The sequence below is a fragment of the Trachinotus anak genome, unplaced genomic scaffold, assembly GCF_046630095.1.
Source record: "Trachinotus anak isolate AG129_WGS33_773 ecotype Australia unplaced genomic scaffold, CSIRO_AGI_Tana_v1 ptg000024l, whole genome shotgun sequence".
NCBI classification, from domain to species: Eukaryota; Metazoa; Chordata; class Actinopteri; order Carangiformes; family Carangidae; genus Trachinotus; species Trachinotus anak.
Window position 1 is genome coordinate 8,770,872 of NW_027273875.1, and position 22,966 is coordinate 8,793,837.

Below are 22,966 nucleotides of genomic sequence, written 5' to 3' on the forward strand. Positions count from 1 at the left end.
ACATATAAGTTAAAGCTGCAGAAAGCAATTCCTGATGCACCTAAAATTGCATTTCTTTTTAGTTAGTTCTCCAAATGGCCATTTTAACAGTACTTAAAATTCAATTACCAGTATGAATTCATTTGTTTTATGTTTTCTTGGCTTTTTTGGTTTTGTCAGCATGCACCTCGGGCTAAATATTCTCATTTTGTTACTGTATCAACATTTCAATAACTTTTTTTTTTAGTTACATTAGTTAAGAGGTTTCCGTCTCACATTGCAACACTTTAAACTGTGTAAACAGTAGTTTAGCAGTAAGTTTGGACAACAAGGCAGTAAATGCAGATGTTATGTTTCTGACTAAGTGTTAGTGTTTTCTAAATGTTTTTTTTTCTTTTTTGTTGAACATGAACAGAATGTCATGGTCAATTTAGGAAGTGTTTAAACTGGGATGGCTGAATTAAATAATAAATAGAAATTTCTTTAACAATGTAGAATTTCAATCTTTGGTTGTTCAACATCCCTGAGTGTCCTGCACTCTGATTGCAAAGTTTCTCCCTGCTGCCTTTACTGCTTTCTTTTCTTTTCGTGTGTGTGTGTTTGTGTGTGTGTGTGTGTGTGTGTGTGCGTGTGAGTGTGTGTGTGTGTGTGTGTGTGTGGACGCAGGAGTGAGGGAAGTGATATCAATATAAACACTTGTTTAAAAGTAGGTTAAGACTGTGTTCATCGTTCAAAAATCGCTGACTTGAAGTAGGAAATGGGATGTGAAACTGAGCCACCTCTGTTAAGGTCAAACACTTATAAGTATTCTCATCCACACAACTTCCTGCATTGGAACTACACTGCACTAGAAGTTTCTCCCATCCCCACACAGGATCTCTGGAGCTCAGCCAGAGTGACCATCGGGTTCTTGGTCACCGCTCGTACCAAGGCCCTTCTCCCTGATTGCTAGGAAGAGCCATGGTTGTTCCAAACTTCTTCCATTTAAGAATTATGGAGGACACTGTGCTCTTGGGAACCTTCACTTAATTTTTTGTAGCCTTCCCCAGATCAGTGCCTCGACTCAAGTTCCTTCCACCTCATTTGTTTGCTCTGGTATGCATTGCCAGCTGTGAGACCTTATATAGACAGGTGTGAGTGTGTGCCTTCTCAAATCAAGTCCAATCAATTGAATTTACCACAGATGGACAGATGGGGTTTGAACACTTTCTGAATGCACTGTGCATGGTGTCGAACAAAGGTAAATCACTTTTGCAAGTAGCAAAAATCAACACAGGAATGTCTCGTTGCCTTGTGTTTGATTGTTTTGTCTGTTTCATTTCCTCAGATTCTTAGCTGTCTCTGACCCACCAGACTGAAATGTGTAACAGAGAAATTGTGAATCAGTAATTAAATGCGCTTAAATAACAAATGAGTGAAGCAACCAAAAATAAATTAAAGTGAAATTATTGATTGGACTACCCAAACAGGATTTTGGGCTGCTTTGGACTTGAAGGATTTTTACAGTTACAGGGAGAGAGGAGAGTTTGTGATAAAGCATGGAAAAGTGAAGCAAATCAAAAACCAGTGATGCCGCTGACTTTCTGGATGAATAGTAAGAACAGGACTGTATCCTAACACTGTGCGGTTTATATATATATATATATATATATATATATATATATATTATCTGTAAGAGGCATACTTCACAGTTTTCAAATCTATACATAAGGACTACAAATTAGATTATATAATCTGATATGAGAGTATGAATTTGAGAATTTCAGTAATGACGCAGATGTTGATTGAATAAAATCATAGACATTGTCAGTAATTACATGGGGAAAATGTCACAGGGGTGAGGTGATTTTTCTTTTTTTTTTTCCAGCAAGACGTTGCTGTTTACTTAAAGTATAATTTAAAGGAATCCTATGTTTTCAGTGCTGATACAAATCAGTCTTGTGGTAGAAAACGGACTGAGTGAGTTTCTAAAAGCAGCAGGCTGTCATTGGCGTGGTTACTCCTCTTCTCATACTGTATGTTGTACCTTTGAGAAATGTATTGAGCTGCAATGAAAAGCACTTGAAAAGTATCTTTCCCCACATATTTACTTCACTGTGACTAAATTAATTTTAGTGATTGTTAACTGGTGGTTTAACAGCTACATACAATTGTATGTTTGTATATGCTTTGTATGCTTTGTAGAGAAAAATAGTTAATAGGGAATATTCCAAGTTAAAAATAATAATTCCATTTCATTATTAGATTGTACAGTTTTTCTATTTCAAAAAGAACTTGCTCAGACTAGTTTCAAGGCAAATGCAGGACACAGACCTTCATTTTCTTTTGTTAGATAGAGACTAATAATCTTTAAGTAGGTAATTATTCAGGGTTGCACCACATCACTCTCACATTTCCATGTTACCAACCATATCTCTTCTGATAATGACTCTCATTTGACTTGATGATGATGGAAAATGCAATAACTGGTAGTTTCCCCTGAGGCCACTTGTGTACATCACTCAGCGTGCATGAGAAGTAAAGACAAACACTGACGACTGCCTGAATTCTCATTACCCACCAACTGTAATTATAACTTGGATATAATTTATATACAATGTAAAATATTTCCAGACCACAAAACCATGAACTATTTTAATCAAGGTTAAAGGAAAATCTGTGTGTTGTTTTCCTACTGGAACGTAATGGTGACTCTGAATAATATAACTGCTCTTTGTTATAGTGATTATTTCAGACAGTTTTGGGTGACTAAAATGATGTATGTTCTGTTAACCACCAGAAGAAAAAGAAAACATATTTTTGAAGCATAGACTATATTCAGAAATGTCATCAATAACTGTAATTAAATACAGTCTGATGTTGTTTCATTGCAGCTGAACAAGGCTCCAGTCTTTGAGTTCTTAGCTTGGAGGAGGTTGCCGTTCTACACTCTCTGTTTCATGCTGGGTTATCAAAAGAGATGTCTGCTTTAGACATTTTTCTAGGTCAGGGGAGCTCCTCCTGTGCAATGACGCTTCTTTAGTGATGAAGTACCATACCCAGGTAGAAGCTGAAGATACTTAATTTACCTTATACTCTATTATAGTTTTTCAGCAAAGCACCTAGAGTCCTTATAGGGGGAAAAAAAGGAAAGAAAGGAAAAAGGAAAGGATCAATTTATCTGTCTGTTTTCCTTAAGGCAGGTCCCAAAGAAAATACCTGCTTATCTTACGGTAACACGAGTTTATGCAATACAGTTTTTCATCCTGAGCAACATGCCCAACTTTCAGGATGTTGTAATCAGTTTTGTCTGTGTTCACAGGTTTTGGTGTTTCTTTGGTGTACTGGAGGCGGTGGTGGACAGCTGGTCCGCGGTAGAATTTTCCAAGAGTGTTCAGACAAGGTCAGCGCGGATGGGACTTATAAGACTTCAGAAAGGGCCTGGTTGGGAAAGGGTGTGAGTATGGACAACCTTTCTGACTTCGGTGGCCCCTGTCCGTCCACCCACCGGGAATGGGAGTAAGTTTGTGGATTTTCTACTCCATATATTCAATCAAATTGTTCTTCAACATTTGAATTACTCATAGTAAAGATGTTGCATTAGTACAAGTAAAGGGTGAAAGAAACCTTAGCTGGGATATGTTGTGTGTCTTGTCAAACATTAAGTGGACTCCCCCTTTACCTGCTTTACCAGATGTCTCATATCCAGGATGACTCATAACTGATGTTAAGTAGTCTGGATTTGAGATACAAATTTAAAACATCTCCTTTATATATTTTGAGCCACGTTCATGGGTAAATGGTTCATAGTTGGTTAATCTTTAAAAAATGATTACATTAAATTTTAATATTTTTTAGGAATAACAAGTCTTTAAAAATGACATTTCATGAACACAAAGTGTCACTGGCTTCTTTTAGCTGATAACACAGACAAGATGTAAAAAAACTTTTTTTTCTCCTTAAAATGTCTCAGTCTTGTCCTCCACCATTATTTGATTTTTCAATGGTTTGCATATTTTTTTCCATTCATCAGTTGAGCACCATCCAAACCATTGCTCAGATGTTGAACAGTAGTTCAGTGTGTTGCACAAAATCAGACAGATTTTTTCTGTGAAATAAATTGAGCTTAGCTGCTAGTCAGAAAGTCTGACAAGACGTTTTTCAGTCAAACTATGACAAAGAGATAAAGAGAAGTGAATGAGAATGTGGGTTGACTAGGAATGAGATAATGATAGGAAGCAAGTGTGTAAGTGAAAGTGATTTCTAACAAGAATTCAGAGGACTTTTTTACAGAAATTTGGAGCTTTTTTAATTGTCAGTATATAACACAACAAGACACAAGAGAACATGTTAAATAACGTGTTAAAATTTCTCCAAGGAGTCATTTAGTAAATTTTGCTTCTGAATAACTTATGAAATCTGTGTCTTGCATAGTGCATAACCCCTGGTTTGAGCTGGAGTCTGCTACAATTTCACACAGATGGAATCAAAGCACTTTAATTAATCACTTTGCGGCTATATTAATATTGATTTATGACAACAAGGAATTACACTCACACAGAATTTGGATAACAAGCTTCCACTGCATGTTTTTTGTTTCACCTGTAGTTTCAATGATGTACTGTGTCTCATACCACTTAGTCCCCTCTCCTATTCATGTAGGCTTTATGTAATTCACATATGACAGTTGCATTGCCTGCTTGTTGTATGCTCTGACTACAACATCCATCCACATCAGTGTAGACACAGTGGTAAAAGTTTGTTGGCATCATATCTTCACATTATTGTCATCATACTTCATTCCTGATATTCTTTTCAACTCAGTTTTTTTTCATATATCACAAAATCACTTTTACTCTCTAATCTAACTCCCTTGATTCAGATGATGAAAACCTCCCTAAAAAACCCTTTTAACAAGGGAAAAATGTGAAACCTCAGTGACATGATAACTGTACATCTTGAGCTGATACTACCATGTAATATTTACAGATATCTGCACAGGTCTTAAACTTGAAACTTAACTGAAGCTATATTTTGGCTTTATTTCATGTTTTACTGACCATTAGCTCACCAGGCTAATGCTACATGCTATAGTATTACTGTCTTTCCTCTTTCCACCAAGCAGTACGTCTCTACTTGCAACATGTGACATGGATGGATATAGACAATTGGCACTGTCTGAGAGTGAAAGATAGAAATGTTTTAGTAAATTGAATTTGGAAAAATAACAAAATGTGATCCCAACCTGAACCTGAAGCTTTACACAACAAAATGGCCTCAACACAACCAGAACTCAGTACAACAGTTTGGGCAGCAGAAGTCTGTAAGCAAGAACTTGCTACTGCCCAAACTCAGGTTAAAGTCTTATTTGGGTGTGGCTGTTTACATATACCCCAGTGGTTTATGACTGATTGCCATTAATGAACTTGTTTTAGTAGCTACATTAAAGTCTAGTGGACTGTTTTGGCTTCAGATAATAAATATCTGCTAGCAATAATAAAGATAACATTGGCTGAAAGAAATTTTTAACAAGTACCCTTCTGTTTCTAGCACCAACAGCTGCGTGGAAGATTTAATGGATGAAGATGAGAAAGACAGGGCAAAAAGGTACTCAGCCTTCTGTTTAGTTAATGTCATTTAGTCAGTTTGGACTTGTAACTCACTGAATACCATAATCAGCTTTTAGAACTGACTTTCTCTCCCTGCTTCTTTAGTAATGGGGATGGAAAACATGCATTTTTGGTAGAATATGATCATTTTTAAATAAGCTTGAAGCTTCAGGGTGACATTATATTTAAGAGTGGTCCATAAAAATGAAAGCCATCTGAGCATAGCTGAAAAATGGACATAATCTAGGTAAAAATGCATTCACAAGTGATTGCCTTTTGTTACTGCTAGCTGTCAAATATAATGTAATATTGCACCTGAGAACTGTGCACTCATCACCACTGAAGCAACATTACAGTAAATGTACAGTCAGAAATCCAAAACATCGAGCTAAAAGGGGCTAAAAGCTGTTGAACTGCAGTGAACTGTGGGTCAAACACTACGAGCGACCCCTTTCATTGGGCACTAGTTTTATAGTTTCATTATTAATACAGAAATACAGACTGTGACTTGAGAACATGAGCTGAGAAAAACAATTAGTACAGAGTGTAAAAAAACAGTGTGAATTTGACTTAATTGCATGGCTTTGTTCTGTGTTTAGTCACCTGGCTCATTTAGTTCATATTTGAGCCTGAATTTTTATTATGGAGTTGCATCAATCACCTACTCTGTGATTGTCTGTTTAAAGAAATAAATTGTGTTTACTTTTGTTTAAAGACCTGAATTGTGTTTACTTCTTTGTCATGCTCTGTCTTTATAACTTGTTTTTACCTTTTTACCTTTTACCCTTTACCCTTTTGTTCTCCTAATTTCTAGCACTAAGCTGCCGTTAGACCTAAAGCCTTAATAGGATAAATAAATGTCAAATAGTAATTCCTGGATTGGCAGAACTGTCACCTGTAATTCCACTCATTTCTAATTGTTTTCATGTGTTGACATCTGAAGGGCATCCCGTAACAAATCGGAAAAGAAAAGAAGAGACCAATTCAATGTGCTCATCAAGGAGCTATGCACCATGCTGCAGGGCCAGGGCCATCCGCGCAAGATGGACAAGTCCACCATATTGCAGAGAACTATTGATTTTTTGCAGAAACAGAAAGGTAGGAAATTTTTCATAGTCTGTATACAACATATATTTTTAGTTAGAATTTTTTTCACAGATTGTATTAGAATTTTTTTTCTTTTAGACATATCTTCATGCATTTCCCCCCTTCTTTCAGTAATGAACTAATACTTCTCTGACAGAATGTTTAGTTTCCATCATTCAGTTGACTTAATCCTTGTCTTTCACTCTACCCTCCATCTGTTTTAGACATCACTGCACAGAATGAAACCTGTGATGTGAGACAGGACTGGAAGCCTTCATTCCTCAGTAATGAGGAGTTCACTCAGCTAATGCTTGAGGTAAAGCTCGGGAGGATGTATTTGTAGGACAGAGCAAGTCGATTAAACTCTGGCACTGACTACCATCGATGATAAAATAATAAAGGCACACTCTCCTTAAAATTCCCATCAAGACCTGGGCAGGTTACATGATGAGAATTACATTTTCAGCTCAATTATATTTTCACTGTTAAAGTTTAAGTGGGTTATCTAAAGGCATTCTGGAAATGTAAGAACTCCCTATGAATTGTGGGAGGAGTAGAGGAGGCACTTCGAGGCAAATAGGGCGCACAAAAAGTAAATAACAGTACATCAACAGTACATGTCAACAACATTTTGTAATGCATTTAACTACCACAGATGATGATGATGATGATGATGATGTTTGACAGTGTCAGAGTGCAACTGTTCATTTACACAATGGTGTCCAGCATACTTCTAGCCTCTTTGTTAATGTCCCCATTTTCCCTCTTCTTACAGGCCCTAGATGGTTTCTTGGTAGCATTAACTACAGATGGAAACATCATATACGTATCTGACAGTGTGTCTTCACTTACTGGCCATTTACCGGTAAGCGAGAAAGCTAAAATACTGTATGCTACTTTAACTCTCTTGCTAACACTGTTGTTTTGTCCTTTATTGTTCTCACTCCTTTTTTTTTTTTTTTTTTTTTTTTTTGAGCTTCAGACTCATTCTCATCCAAACATACAAACATGTTTGTCAGTTTAAAGTATAAATGAGTATAAATGCCTCTTAATAAGAAAGCAATTACATGTTTAACAAAATGTATTGGCTAATATTTGATTTGTATTGATAAATTGATACCTGCAGTTCACCCGATCTGATCCAGGACATGTTGGATTGTTTATTTTTATTTATTTGTCCTGGTGTTAATAAAAAAATTTTTTCCCAAAACACATCTGTGAGAGATAGATGGGCGCTATATTCTGGATCTGAAACAACTTTTAAAAAATCAGAAATGGAGATAGCCTCCTAGTGTTTAATTATATCACATGTAATGTGATATCTATTTCTACAGCAATTACTACAGCAATAACTATTGCATATCACATACTCTTCAAAAGGCTGACCATCATTCATCTCTCCTTTTGCACCAGTCAGATATGGTGGACCAAAATATCTTGAATTTCCTCCCGGAGCGGGAACACGGGGAGGTGTATAAGCTGCTATCATCCCACATGCTGATGACTGACCCCATTGCTGCTGACTTCCTTGACAGTGAGTATCCTACTGGGCAGCTTCTCTGCACTTGTCTGGCCCTAACACCATACTGTGTCTGGGTCATCATGTTGAAGCGCAGCATGGGTTGACTGGATAAAGCCTTTGGATATCAGGAGGTCAAACGTTCAGTGTGGGAAATACTGTACATATAATGTTGATTGTTGAGATTATTCATTTTTAGCTCAGAATTGTGTTATAAGGTATTCGTCTGAAATACAGAAACAATTGACTATTGATATCAGTCTTGTCAAGTTGTTTTAGAAGCATTGTTGTCTTTCAGAATTTCTCAAAAGATTGCTTTGGTGCTGATAATACCACCTGAAACTCTTTATATATAGAGCAAGTTGCTGAATTGGGGTCTGCACTTTATTGGATTGCCGATTAGTGTGTGTCTATGATTAGCCCTTTAGCTAATAATAGGTGCTATCTTAGTATCATAGTTAAGACTTTAAATCACTGTTATGTTAGCACAGTAATCCAAAGCAATGTAGTATCTGGGGCTCAAGACAGTGACCTTAATCCTGTATTACTATTAGGCTTTTCTGAGGAAGGGAGATGGTGAGTTGCAAGTGTGTTGGTCTGTCCTTAGAAGCCTACAGATAGTCTACAAATAGCAAACTGTCACTGTCACAGAGCCATGTCTGGGGTGATCATCTTCTCTTGGGCACATTTTAAAAGAGACATCAATCCTTGGTCCTTCTTGCATGAAAAGAAATGTGTGACTTTTAAACAAAATAAATGTGGATTTTCAGATTCACCTTCTTTTTTCTCCCATTGGCTGAGTTCACATAAAGAGGATCTTAAAGTGGTGTCTAAACTACCTTGGCCTGTACATCCAAAACTTTTGGATTTTTGAGCATCTGGGGAATAATAAATCTGCCTGTAACTGCAGGCAAATTATGCACTTAAGTAGTAAATTTGCTGGAAAACAGTCTTGTCAAGGTCAAAGCCCTCCATTAGCCAGTTTCTTTTTCATTCAGTTGACATTTGCGCACAACTAAAGAGTAAAGTGCTGTTTTTGTGCTGTTAAACCATATATCATCTCCTTTGACTCTCCCAAGAGAGAGTAAGAAATGTATCAATGATTGTATTAAAATATCACTCATGCATTATGTTATAACCCTTTGTTGATGTGAACCCTCTCTTTCTTCTCAGTATATTCAATATCAAACTTTATCTGATGTAAAACCTGCTGGAGTATACAATGTTTCATGTGATTTGTACTTATTTTCTTAATTTGCACACTGCAGACCTGTTACTAGTCTGTCAAACAAAACAATCAGGATTAAGTGAGATCATTTGGCATAAACATGTGAGTATAATGTATTTGGAATAGGCTGTTATAACTTCAAAATAAAATCTGCTGTTTTTCAGGTGAGGCACATATTGAATTTTGCTGTCATCTAGCCAGAGGCAACATCGACCCAAAAGAGCCACCTGTGTATGAGTACGTCAAGTTTGTTGGAGATTTCAAGTTTCATAACAATGGTAAGGATTTTAATTTTCCTCATACATACAACATGTATAAAGCCCTGAACAGCAGGTCCCTGGTTTGACTCCTGGCTGGCCAGACTATTTACTGCATGCCAATCCCCCATTCTCTCTCCATGTGTTTCCTGCCTATCTACACACTCATGTCCCAAATGTCCCAAAAAATAACAAAAAAAAGTTTGTAAAATGTTTAATTCCATGCATTTATTAAATGGGTTTTCATAGGTTAAAATGATGATGGTAAATGTATGTCCCCATGTACCTTGTCTTGTGTCACACAGTGCCTACATCTTCTTGTAACGGGCTTGAACTTACGTTACCAAGAAGCCTGCAGTCAACGCTGGAGGAGCAGGTCTGCCTCATTGCTACTGTACGATTAGTCACTCCACAGTTTCTCAAGGTAAGACCAGCTGGGACCTTTGAACTTGTGCCTTTGTTTCTTACCCTCAAAGGACTAAAACTGGTGGTAGTGAAAAACAAAAATAATCAAACTGTGTGTGACAGCGATGAGTTGTGGTCCATACTGACTGAGTCAAGTACTCTTTGGAGATTTCTTGTTGCACACTGGTACAGTGTGGCACACTGTGTACCTCCCAACTGATTATATCATTAGGATACATCCGATCCCAAAGGTGCTCAATGAGTTGAAATCTGGACACTATTGCAGTCGATTAAAGTCACTGTCATCGGCTTGTAACCTTCCTGAGATCAACTCAGATCACAGTAACAGGTTTATACTTACCTCTACCATTTCCAGACATAAAAGGAAAATTACAAAATGGCACACATCTCCAATGATGGCTCAGGTGGGATTAATTTCTGTTCTGCATTTGCCATTATGAGAGTGCAATAGCATGTTATGTGTAGCATGGACAAGTGCCATTAAACTCCTATTTATCATGTGTGACAATAACTGTCAGGATAGTTATGTCTGGGTAGAAATATGAACATTTTCTATAAAGGTAACATAAGGTAAGTTTCAAAAAATGAAGTGTTTATAAATGTTTTTCTTTTTTTATATAAATGAAACATGACAGGTATTTTCTTTTGTACTTGCCCTAAAATGTGTGGGTGCTCAGAGAGTGGATCTATTGGACAGGCTTCAGTTCTCCCCCACTGCTTATTCCAAAATGTAAAAGACACTGATTCCACTGTTTTTGCCAAATGGAATGACTGGAACAATAACATCTGAACTATATGACATGGAAGATTTTTTTTCCCCAGGTTGTCTGACACAAGATGAATCCTTTGCAAATCCTGGCTTTTATTCTGTCGTTTTTGAATTCTACACAAAGCATATTTTTCTCCCGCAGACGACTTTCAGTCCTCATAAGCTTTTGTTCACAATATACTTAATGGTTGAATTAAATATTCAGAATATGCAAACTGTTTTGTTTAGTGTTGTGCTTTGACACACAAATATGCACTACTGCCAAATGCCTGATGCTAGAGCAGCAGAAATTATAAAATGAAAAAAATTGCGCAAATGTTTGCGCACATTATATATAAACTATCTACATTGCAGTTATGAACAGTGTGTCTGTTGTTATTTGTCCATTGAAAACAAGATCTAAGGCATCATATCTGGCTGCGTCACATCAGAGTAATGCATCAAATCTCCCAGTTATCTGGGTAAAAAAGAACATATAATAAGACTGGTAATTCCTTGCTTTGTTGTGATATCCCAAAAGTGATTTTCTCACTCTGTGACTGTGGCTTTGTTTAGGATTTGTGTAATGTGGAAGATCCTTGTGATGAATTCACATCCAGGCACAGCCTTGAATGGAAGTTCCTGTTTTTAGATCACAGGTAAGAGATTTGTATGTTTCCCTCTCCTAACAAACTCTCCTTTTTTAGCAAGACAGCATGTGTTTCTTACATGTTGATCATCTTTTTTGTTTCAGAGCTTCACCAATCATTGGCTATTTACCCTTTGAGGTTCTTGGAACCTCTGGCTATGATTACTATCATGTGGACGACTTGGAGCTTATAGCTCAGTGTCACAAGCAGTGTAAGTAACTCTGTCATCTCCGTCCGTTGCAACTTTCTTACCGACCTTCACCACCAGATCCAGGAATCCATCCCTGATAATAAGTTATAGTTAAATGCATCCATCCCCTGTACTAGTGCGCAGAAAAAAACGTTGAACTATGACAACTGTAAACATGAACATGGCTCTGAGGTGCGCCTTCTTTTTTCTCTCCTCAGTAATGCAGTTTGGAAAGGGTAAATCCTGTTATTATCGCTTCCTGACCAAAGGTCAGCAGTGGATTTGGTTGCAGACTCACTACTACATCACGTACCACCAGTGGAACTCCAAACCTGAGTTCATCGTCTGCACTCACACTGTTGTCAGGTAAGAATTATTGGCGTACCTTGGGGTAACTCTGTCAAGGGAGGTATGTGTACACTTTGTCATTGTCCTGGGATTAGGGGTGTGTATGGGGAATTAGTGGTTTTGACAGAAATAACTGTCATTTTGCATTATGATTTTGGTAGATTTGTCACATGCACTCTATTTATCTGCTGTTTCTATCTGCGGTTATATAGTTATGCGGAAGTGCGAGCTGAAAGGAGGAGAGCGTTTGGCCTTGAAGAGTTGTCTCCACCTGAGATAGCTCCCTCCTCTGTCAAGGTAATAGTCAAGAGCCCTTCTAACCACAGTATGCAATATTTACAGGGTCAGTCTTTATGTCAGCTTTAAATCCGTCCTTCTGTTTTGAACATTGCTCCATGTTCCAGGCTCAGGAGCTGTACTTGGACATCTGCTCCACGCTGGACCCTACACGGGACAGAAACAGTGGCGCACGTTCGGTATCCTCCCACAGCTCCCGGAAGTCCTCCCACACAGCGCTCTCAGACTCTGCATGTGAGTCATCCTCTGCTCCCTAAAGTGCTAACTCACTCAACAGCAGGTCAATATGTACAGAAATCCTTCTTCAGTATGACTGCAGGAACAGTAATTATTTAAATTTAGCCCCAAAAAAACATGAGAAAATCCTTCAGTTTGTCTCGTCTTTGTCTTGTAATCTTACAAGATCTTGTAATCAGAGGTAAAACTTCTGGTAACTAAGCAGACCAGAAGTAAATAAAACACCCCCCTTTGTACATGTGGGTGACAATGCATCTATGATTAAATTTTTCCAGGGCTTACTTTAGCATGTCCTGTTAGTCTGAGCCTCCAGTCTCTCTGACTTCAGCTGCTCTTCCACCCACCATCTAATGTACTAACACACTTCACTTCCATCTGCATATTTATGAACAATGCACAGTGGAAGATTAATTACAGTTGCTGTTCATAAAGTAAACAAGGCTGCTGTTGACTTCCCTGAACCTACACAAATGCACACTTTCATTATTTTCAAAGACACACCCATAAAACTACGTCTGTCAGAGCAATAATTAGTCACTGATTTCTCTTTGCTTTTCATTTTGTGTTGGATACGATGAGAAAACTGAATGCATCATAGTTTGTGGGTTTAAGTCAGAGGTAGAATGAGGTGGCAGTCAAGGGCTAGTGAATCAGCAGTATTGTTATACAACCAGAAAAGAAATGCGTTTCATACGTTTTTCTGGCTTTATCTCAGAAGGTCCGTGGTTATTCTGTTTAGGAAGAAACACATGAGTATTGACAATTCCCCTTTTTAAAAGAGGAGAGATTGAAAAATTAAATATTAATAAGCAATACACAGTGCAGTGTTTCCCGAGAATTATACAATATATATTCAGTTTCATCCAGTTTTCACCGTTTGTTTTTGCAATGGAACAATGCAGGCATAGAAAGCTGAAAATATCTGAATGCTATTTTGTGCATTTATATTTATATCAATTTATCCAACAAACATTATTATGAAAGTGGTTATCAGGCTTTACAAAATAATTGTGGTCTAGTGCATAAGGTGACATCAAGTGACAGAGAAAACAATGATTATGATCTAACTGAACATATCCTCAGTCCACTATGATTGAAGTGATATGAGGTGAACTGTCTCTTCTGCAGCAGCTAACTCCTACACAGAGGCCTGTACACCATCATGGCAATCTGCTTCCATTGGGACGGAGAAGACATCTGCCAGACTCCAGCCTAGTAGTTCAAAGGTCAGTTTATTCAACGCTTCCATGTCTCTCTCTGTCTTTAGAGGTAAAATGGCCAGTGAGAAACAACTGCACCAAGTTGGCACAATATCATATCATTGTGTGAAATTGTAAAACTTTGTCATTTTCCCCCTGTAGAATCTGGCACAAAGGCAAAATTCCTTTGACCTTGTTCCCCAAATGAGCCTCCCCCTTTCTCCTACCTGCAGCAAGCACTCCGCAATGGTTAGTGTGTAGACTTCCTCTCCTGCCTGTTGCCTTCCTCTGTTCTGTGTCTGTACAGTATCATACTGTTACGACTGTTGCTGCTGTATGTGTTCAACTATTGCTTGTGTACAGTGCCTCCAGGTGCAGTTATAAGATTATGTCATAAAACCAAGTGAGACAGAAAAAAAGAAATAATTAACAAGATTATATCAGATGTTTTTTTGTTGCTTTTCACATATTGCTTGTATATTTGTATATGTAAATCACTCATTCATATTATTTTAAGACCTCTTTCACAGGCAAAAGTGCAAAGCTCACAAGAATAAACCATTAAATGACTCATGCCAGCTGATTACTTCCTCATACTGTATGCCACGTACAATAACTTAGTCTGATAGAAAGAAAAAAAACAACAACTGTAGAATGAAAGAAAACTGCCAGGCTTGTCTGTTCCCAACTGATTTTTTTTTGGATCATGTCTTTCCAGCAACAGCAAACACAACAGCAACAGCAGCAGCAGCAGCAGCAGCAACAGCAGCAGCAGCAGCAGCAGCAGTCGTCCATGTATCAGCTGCAGCAGCCTCAGCTCGGTGTAATGAACCAGCTGAAGGAGCAGCTGGAGGAGAGGACACGCATTCTGCAGGCTGACATTAAGACACAGCAGCAGGAGCTGCACGACATTAAAGAGAAGCTTCACCTGGCTAACCTCCAGGTAACACTCAAAACAGAATAAAGAAAAAGACTTCTCATGCCACACTGTCTAAAGTAAATATTAAATCCCATGTTTGTTTTTCTTTTTTTGCATTGAGAAAACACTGAATTTTATTGAAAATAGATAGCCACTTTAATCTAGACTTAAAACTTATTAGACATGTCCTTATCAGCTGTTATGGAAAGTCAACATCATATTGTAAGCTCATGTTACCTAACCTCTCACAGTAATGGTGGAATGGCCCCACCAAGAGGCCAGCACCAACCAGTTCAACAACAAGTATTCTCACCACAACATGACCCACAAATCATGCTCAGAGAAGAGACCCTGGGAGTGTTGTAATGTGTGTTTAATAAAAATGAGTTGTCACTTTGCTTAATGTCACTGCCCCTTGGGTGTGAAGGCGACATGAGATGAGCTGTTATTTGAAGCACTAACACACATTCTCATGCAACAGATTAACAGTTAGCTAATCAAAATGAAGCCTGAACTGATTTCCCTTGGCTGTAGTTTTTTTTTGTTTTTTTTTCAAGAAAAATACATTTTTGTAAATTTTATATATATATATATATATATATATATTAAATAAAGGAGGGACACATTAATATTTTTTGTCTATATGTATCTGTTAGATGTTGTTACAGCAGCCTATCCACAATGACTTTGGCCAGGCCCAGCAGCAGCCTCAGCAGCAGGGCCCAGGCAGGCCGGCTCAGCAAAGCCAGTCAGGGGTGATCAGGCAGCTCTCAGGCCACCCCAAACCACCAGGCTGCAGGCCCCACAGTTCATCCCCTCACTCACTCCTGAGAGAGAACAGCTCACCCTCAACCCAGGTACAGAACTGTGCAAGTGAAAATGCGGATCTGAAACGACAACAACAACATCTAAACCCAGCTGCTTGGAAATCTGTCCTCTAATGTTAAGAGGATAATAACACAATGGGAGGAAGTCTGTTATTGAAAGATATAAACATCACAACAGGTGGTAGCTTCATATTCAGTTGCTTTGCCACATGCTGTGTGCTTTGTTTGTGCTTTGTTTGCATTGTAGCAATGTTGTATTTTAATGTAGGAAAAGTGGATGAGCATATTAGACATTTATTTATTTTAACTGGGGGATTCTCTTGCTCTTATGTGCTGTTAAGAAGTGTGTGGTATCTCTGACTAGCTAGGTGTGTGTTTCCTTGGTTTCATTACAGGTTCAGGGTCAGAGGATTGCACGGGGCGGGCAGGTGCAGTCAGTGAGTTTGCCTGTGCAGACGAACACGAGTCTGACGATGCCCTTCTACAGTAACCCCATGATGTTCTCTCAGACCAACACGAGGTCTCTGCAGGATGCAAACCAAAGACACACAGACAATGAGTTCAGCCAAGATGGACAACTACGGTGAGAGCCCTGAATGAGACACGTGATATCAACAGTATTGGCCGATATTGTGGAAAATTTGTAATACACAGTCAGTTTTATGAGGCGCCTTAAGCAGTTTTCTAGCATCCCACACAGAACATAATTATTAAAGTAATTATAAGATCCTGAAATGACAGTACAGGTACTTTTGATCAAAGCTATGATATGCTGACTCTTAAAGACCCTGAAAAATCATTTCCAAATCAGCTTCTTGCTATGAGTGATTGGATCCTATGTTAACAAATTCTTCTTTCAAAGTCAGAACAATTTTGGTTCTTTTCACATGGTTAAGTTAATTCTAAATATGAGTCTACCTCCAAATCATTGTCAGAAATAAAGTTCTGCTAACATCAAAAATGTACTACTTTGACATTTTTAGAAGAAAATGTTAAGGTGAAAACCTCATTCTCTTTGGCATCATGCTTTGAGTTTTTTTAACTGACTGAATTGTTTCAGTAACAGATTTTATTTTCTGTAGCATGCTTCTCAACCAGCCAATGCAGACGCTGGTTCCCACTAGCAGTGTCACCTCGCAGCCTTCCCAGTGCAACATGGGCATCTCCCAAACCATGTGAGAAGTTTTAATTAGCTTGCTCAGACACATACACATACACATACACACAAACAGAAACAGAGCAGTCTGCTTGTGTGGTATAATGTCACATTGTGTCTGAGCTCTTTATTGTACACTCCATACAGATACACCTTGGAGCAGCAGATCATCGCCCCCTCATTCTCCATGCAACAGGTCAACTGCAACGCCGTCCTAGTGCCCTCTCCAGTCTTCACGTCCCCCATTATGTTCCCACACAACGGTTTCATCTCAAACCAGTCCCAGTCAGCCTACCACACTCAGCCTCAGGCCTCTCAGCACTCCCTGCAGCTACAGCAGCCCCAGCAGTTCTTTCAGGTACGACAACCATCTGCTCTGTCGCAATGCCGCAATATCACTCACTATGTGTATAGTTTCTAGTGGCATATGTTTGACTTTGAAATCCGTATTTAGCAGTGGATCGTTGCATAATGATGCTCAGGCTTTATATTTACTGATTTATCATAATTTTAGGTATTACACTGCATCTCAATCCTTAGTTGCCACAGCAACAGTGCCATTCCCAAGGGTGTTAATGAAGAGATTGGTGTGACATTCAGTACTTCTAAAACCTCAGCTTTGTAACAAAGCTGTGTTGAAATCTAAAATTCATTAGATCAGATATTAAATCATGTCATACTGAATTATTCTCTCCAGACTATACTTATTTTTATCATGTTTGCCCCAAGCCGTTACCATAGATAAATCTTGTTAGTCTAGTGGAGAAACACAGTTCATAAGTGGCTTACCTAAATCCCTTTACACACCAAAACAGCCTCAGAAACATCATCAGAGAGGGGGGAGGGTTATATATTTTTTGCAGAAGGGAGGGTGCTCTGAATTTTATAGGGCAAGAAGAGCCTCTAGTTTTTCATATTTCCATACCCCAGAGCTGATATTTTATTTCATGTTTTTCTTCTGAGGTTTATTGAATGAATAGTGTGCCACCATGGATCATTACAGTGTGTTTTGATATGTGCTTAGGACAGCAATCCTGTCTCTGTATCAGGGTTTTATTCTATTTTATTCTATTCTTTATTTTCCAGTGGGACCAATATGTCATTTTTAAGAAACAGTAGATGTGGAAATTGACGATTAGTAGGGATCAAACATTATCTCTCTTAAGTGCTATTTTTTTCACTAGCCAACAGTGGCATTCACTTTATTCTGCATTGTAACAGAACTAAGGTAAGGTTAAACATTATATACATTTGACCTATAATACAATACATGTGTAACTTCCCAAGTTCAAGGGTGGTTCAAACCAAATATCAATAACCCCTGGAAGGTCTTGCATATATAAAGCGTCATAACATTCGGGCCTGACATGTGTTTACAACCCCTGTTTAGGTACAGATCTAAATATTAGAAGATAACACTCATATATACAACATGTGTCACGCACCTCAGTGAAGACTGACAACTGTACAAGAAAGATAAAACTTAGTGATGGGGGTTCTGCCAGCAGGCCAGAGTACATTCACATTTGCTTTTTTGTACACAGATGACTCAAGGACTTGTGCACGGTGGGTCTACTCCAGCATTCTTACACGCCACTAATGTCCCACAGCAAAGCGCTGTGGGATACATCCAGCAGCAGCCGCAAACACAGCAACTGCCGCAAGCACAACAGCAACAAAGGCAATACCAACATTCCCAAAACCAGACTGGAAGTGTTTCAGACTTCCGAAATATGCTGACTCGGTAGCGCTGTGGATTTTTCTTAGAGCGCTAAGATCTCCCTGTGTTGTCGCCGTGTAGGTGGCAGCACACTGTGGCATTTGGAAGTCAAACTTGATGTCAAGTTTTCAGTGGAAGTGCTTGAAAAGTGGAAAATCACTCATAGTGACCTTACCTTAGATGTGAAGGTGCCCGTTCAGAAGATGCCCGTCTGTACTTCACTGGAGTGAAAACCATGAGCAGAGGCCGCACTGACCTGATGCCACACGCAGGATCCGAGGAGTCTGAGGTGCTGGGCCCTTCATCACGGGCCCACACCACACTCAGTCGTCAATCAGTGACACTGCTGGAAGAAGTGGATTATCTCTGAAGAAGACACCACTTTCACATGTTTACAAGTGGATGTTTTCATCTAACACAGAGAGTTTCCTTCTAAGTGTCTGTTTGCACTTTGGTACCACCCCCTACCCAAAAGTAGAGTATTTATTTTTGCCTATCACTTAATATTCTGTTTTCCTCACTAATAATGGCTTAACAGTGAGATTAGTCCCCAGTGACATAATATCATCACCCCTGTTCAGATTTTTTGCTCCAATAAAACTGCTTCATCTCATAACGGGATGTGTGAACGCGGGAACTCTACATCAATGTGTATTTCAGTTGACAGACATTAGATGTCGCTCCCATTTTGTCCCAAAAACAATGATTTACTTGTAGGTATGTTCATGGCAAGTCGCCTGAAAGGGGCTTTATTATTGTGGCACATGCAGTAGTGAGATGACGATCATATCTAAAATCAGGTTTGGCAAGAATGATGTAACATGCAACACTGTTAAACTGGGGGGAATATTCTCCAATTACTAGAAAGGTCTATCTAGATTTTTAAAGCCTCAATCTGGGACTGAGGAAGGGGTGCTACAACTATCACACCACTTCTCACTGAGAATGACAAACAAAGCTCTGAAGTCCCAATTTTAGGTGCTTCTGATGAGCTTTGCAGCGCGAGTCTTTAGGTGATAGACAAGCTAGCAGAGGGGGAAAAAAATTTGTGCCTTTAACCATGGTACACCCATGGTGCGGTTTGATGGTTTTGTCTGATTACGGCTTTAAAAATCCAGCTCAGGTCCATTTGGAATACAAAGTTTTATTTTCATAGGTCATAATTTATTATTTTCCGCATCAGATTAAAACAAAAGACATCTAGATTTGTATTGGATATATTATAAATATATATTGGGTGCTTTTTGCAACCTTTACATCACTAAGTCCAAACTCTTTTTGAACATTTTCTGTAATGATAGTATCTAATAAGATTCATATAAATATTTACTGAATCCCGACTGAAATAATTTCATGTTTATTTATTACATATATATATGAAACTATATATGGGATAAGAAACTAGTTTTATACACAAAAATTATAATTGATTTTATGTGTTCATTTAGACATTAAAAGGTCAACACGGGTCCTAATGTCTCACCCCATCATGGTTTAATGCTAAATGTTTTCACAAGAGGGGGGCACCACCTCTGATCTGTATGTGGATCATTGTAGTTTTCCCACAACACAGTACTGCAGGAGTGAAAGCCTGGTGATTTGAATATCTCAGAAACAGTGAGAAATGATTGAGGCGATTCTGCTGGATATTTCTGAACAGTGTTAGCCTGTTCATTTGAGTCATTTGTCTGCTTCATTTGAACATTTCAGAAGTCACAAAACTTAGGCTCCAAAATGAGCAGCTGGGCTAAATAATGCATTTCTTCCTGCTACGAATGTGATCTCATTGGAAAAAATAATTCTGGCAGATATTTCATTTACCTTGAAAACACAGTAACCTTCAATGTGCTATTTTGCGAACTGTCATTCAGCTGCAGTGATAACAAAAACTCGAAATTATAATATTGTTTATTCATATATCTGAAAATTGTTAAGTGATCTGCAGAGTCAGCCCTGTGGTTATAAGATGTTACAATCCTGCTCTTTTCATACTGTGGTGGTTTTAACCTTTTGTGACAATCTTTTGAGTCCATCATAAATTTTGAGAGACACAATTTTACGTTACTTGCTGCCAAACGTCCAACTGCCAATCAGCTATCTCAAACAGTCAGTTTGAATGTAAGATATGAGAGAACTGCGGTGGCAGTTGTAACAGAAAGAGCATATTGGTGAAGCCAGATTGGCAGTTGAACGACGCAGGAAACGAACATCTCTCCCTTGGTAACGACGCTCCCACAGTACTTTTAACAGTACACTGTGCCAGAGTCTGACTTCATCCAAATTCAGCAATCCTCAGTCTTTAAATTTCCATGTTACACAGTTGTTCCCAGTTAGTTTGGAAGGAATGAGTTTTCAGTTTTCTTGTTAAGTGTTTTCTGATATTCTCACTGTGTAACTTGTGCTACACTTTATTCAAATCAGCCCGTAATGCTCAATTTGACATTCTGGTCTCAGCCGCCTCAGCTGTACACATTCAAGTTAACGATGTTACAGTCCCCATCAAGACTGGTGCTGTTCATATTAGATGACAGGACTCCACTGTCTGACACTTTCAGTGTGTATGTTCAGTTTTACACTTTCCTATGTGCAATGTCCATTTGAAAAAGAAGAATGTTAATTTATACTGTATAATGTTTCAGAACAGATGTACAATGTATATAGAGGTGTATAATAAGCCATTGTACCATGTAAATTATATGGAAGTATTTTTTTAATGAAAACGTCCTAACATTCCTTCAGACGTTGATGTAAGCAGTATCTTTTTTTTTTTTTTTTTTTTTTAAAGTATGGCATGTGTCCACTGAAGACTATGGTCACAATGATTACACAGGACTTTGTCTGCATGGGAATGTGCTGCACTGTTAGATTCTCCAAAACATGAGACGAAACACGATAACAAGACACAGAAACTCTGGAGTAGAGGGTCACACATTCACCATGACATGACATGACATGACATGAAAAAAAAAAAGTTAAATGAAGGACCTGAATCCTTATGTTCCTGTCAAGCAGGATTTCACACACTTTTAGAATTCACATCATGGTGCAGCAACACCTGTCCAGCTGTGTGGTCACTGCTAGTGATAATATCAGCTGAGTCAAGGTAATTCAGCCAAAACCAACAAGTTATTTTCCTTTTTTTAGTTTAATGGGTTTCAGTTTTTTAAAGAAAAAACAGAAAAAAGTGCAATTGTCGTGAAAATATTATTTTAGATGGGTGAGGAAAGTCTCGGTCACTCTTTATGCATCTCCACACTGCCACATGCTCAGTGTAGAAACAATGAAGTGACTGCCCAGAATAAAATCAGAGGTGCCATAGACAAGTAAATTTAAAATTTCCTTCAGTAATTCTTTCAACTATTGACAAAAAATTTGAAGACATTTTTGTAATGTTGCAGAATATCAACCTTTCAGGCAGTGGCAGTAAAATTCCTCCATAAGGTTTTCATCCAGATTTCAGTTCATTTCCATGTCTGTATACAAAATAACTGTTATTATATATATGCTACTTGCCTTGCAAAAGTGGTTGAGGGGAATTCTGCTGATTAAACTCCACTGTGAGTGAATCACGTTGTGATAGTTCATGCATTGTTCTGCAGTTGTTGGTTAAGCCCTAAATTATTTTTGCTTTGGACAAATCACCCATTCTCCACTAGAATGTTTGGATGTGAGATGATTTTTAGAGCTTTTGTTTTTTTACATGCGCATTGCTTCACAGAACTCATTGTAAATAATCCATCTGCTCAGTCAGTACAGTTTTTCTTTGTGGTTGAGTTAAAATGCTCTCCCCAGTAGTTGCCGCACCTTTATTTTATTTTTTTTTTCAACTTTCACAATGCTTTTCTTCTTGACAGGGTTTTTCATTCAATGTCAATGTTTTTGAAGGCATGTGATTTTAATCACATTTAACTTCTTCTACTTTTTCTGATTTGTAAAACAATGGCTGACACCACAGGTGTGCGGTCAGATCAATGCTTTCTGTGTAAGATTTGCCAGGACATGAACAAAACTAACCTGGCACACAGCCATTTCTGTTGTTTCAGTGCAGAAACAAACATTGAATATATTGTATAATAGAATGTAAAAAAAAAAAAAAAAAAAGTTTAGATGATATAGTTGTTTATTTTATATGTCTAATAGATTACATATGTATGTTACATGATTTTAAAATTAAAGTAATTTTGTAACAGATAATGAAGTGTCTTATTAGAGGAGGTGAGGCTTTTTTTGTGTCCAAGTTGGTGTTGCACAGTCACTTGTATGGGTTGTTTTCTTTCTGTATTTACCATCAAAATAAGCTTTAAAATATTGTTAATATTGTTTTAAAAGAAATTAACAAATTAAGTTTACATTCTAAAATATCTTGATATTAATTATGCTATATTGAATTATTTATAAAAAAATCAACCTGGATATTGTGAAATATTTGAAAATAAATATTTTTAAACATATGTATTGTTATTCTGGGCAAACTGTTTACGTAGAAAATTATTTATGTACAAGAGTGTTTCTCAGCCGTGTATTCTTAATGCAAAAAGGCGTATTTTTTCTTCAGAAAATCAGAAAGATTAAGCACGCCACTGGACATTGGA

The 22,966-nt window shown here is 38.0% G+C and overlaps 1 protein-coding gene across 4 annotated transcripts in view; it reads left to right on the forward strand.

Annotated features, from left to right (window-relative positions):
* Positions 1-21,317, forward strand: part of npas2 (neuronal PAS domain protein 2) — a 40,230-nt gene extending 18,913 nt beyond the window's left edge. For 3 of the 4 annotated variants that reach the window (XM_071461359.1, XM_071461361.1, XM_071461360.1), the window contains exons 2-22: positions 3,281-3,477; positions 5,509-5,565; positions 6,511-6,665; positions 6,878-6,969; positions 7,429-7,518; positions 8,067-8,187; positions 9,565-9,678; positions 9,963-10,081; positions 11,408-11,490; positions 11,586-11,692; positions 11,890-12,037; positions 12,232-12,316; positions 12,424-12,550; positions 13,682-13,779; positions 13,915-14,001; positions 14,471-14,695; positions 15,328-15,528; positions 15,894-16,081; positions 16,581-16,673; positions 16,802-17,012; positions 18,199-21,317. In XM_071461359.1, coding sequence (XP_071317460.1) covers positions 3,422-3,477; positions 5,509-5,565; positions 6,511-6,665; positions 6,878-6,969; positions 7,429-7,518; positions 8,067-8,187; positions 9,565-9,678; positions 9,963-10,081; positions 11,408-11,490; positions 11,586-11,692; positions 11,890-12,037; positions 12,232-12,316; positions 12,424-12,550; positions 13,682-13,779; positions 13,915-14,001; positions 14,471-14,695; positions 15,328-15,528; positions 15,894-16,081; positions 16,581-16,673; positions 16,802-17,012; positions 18,199-18,402 — 2,661 coding nt within the window. In that variant the 5' untranslated portion in view covers positions 3,281-3,421 and the 3' untranslated portion in view covers positions 18,403-21,317. The remainder of the gene's footprint in view (positions 1-3,280; positions 3,478-5,508; positions 5,566-6,510; positions 6,666-6,877; positions 6,970-7,428; positions 7,519-8,066; positions 8,188-9,564; positions 9,679-9,962; positions 10,082-11,407; positions 11,491-11,585; positions 11,693-11,889; positions 12,038-12,231; positions 12,317-12,423; positions 12,551-13,681; positions 13,780-13,914; positions 14,002-14,470; positions 14,696-15,327; positions 15,529-15,893; positions 16,082-16,580; positions 16,674-16,801; positions 17,013-18,198) is intronic. The other variant, XM_071461362.1, reaches the window with a different exon arrangement.
* Positions 21,318-22,966: the final 1,649 nt, after the last annotated feature.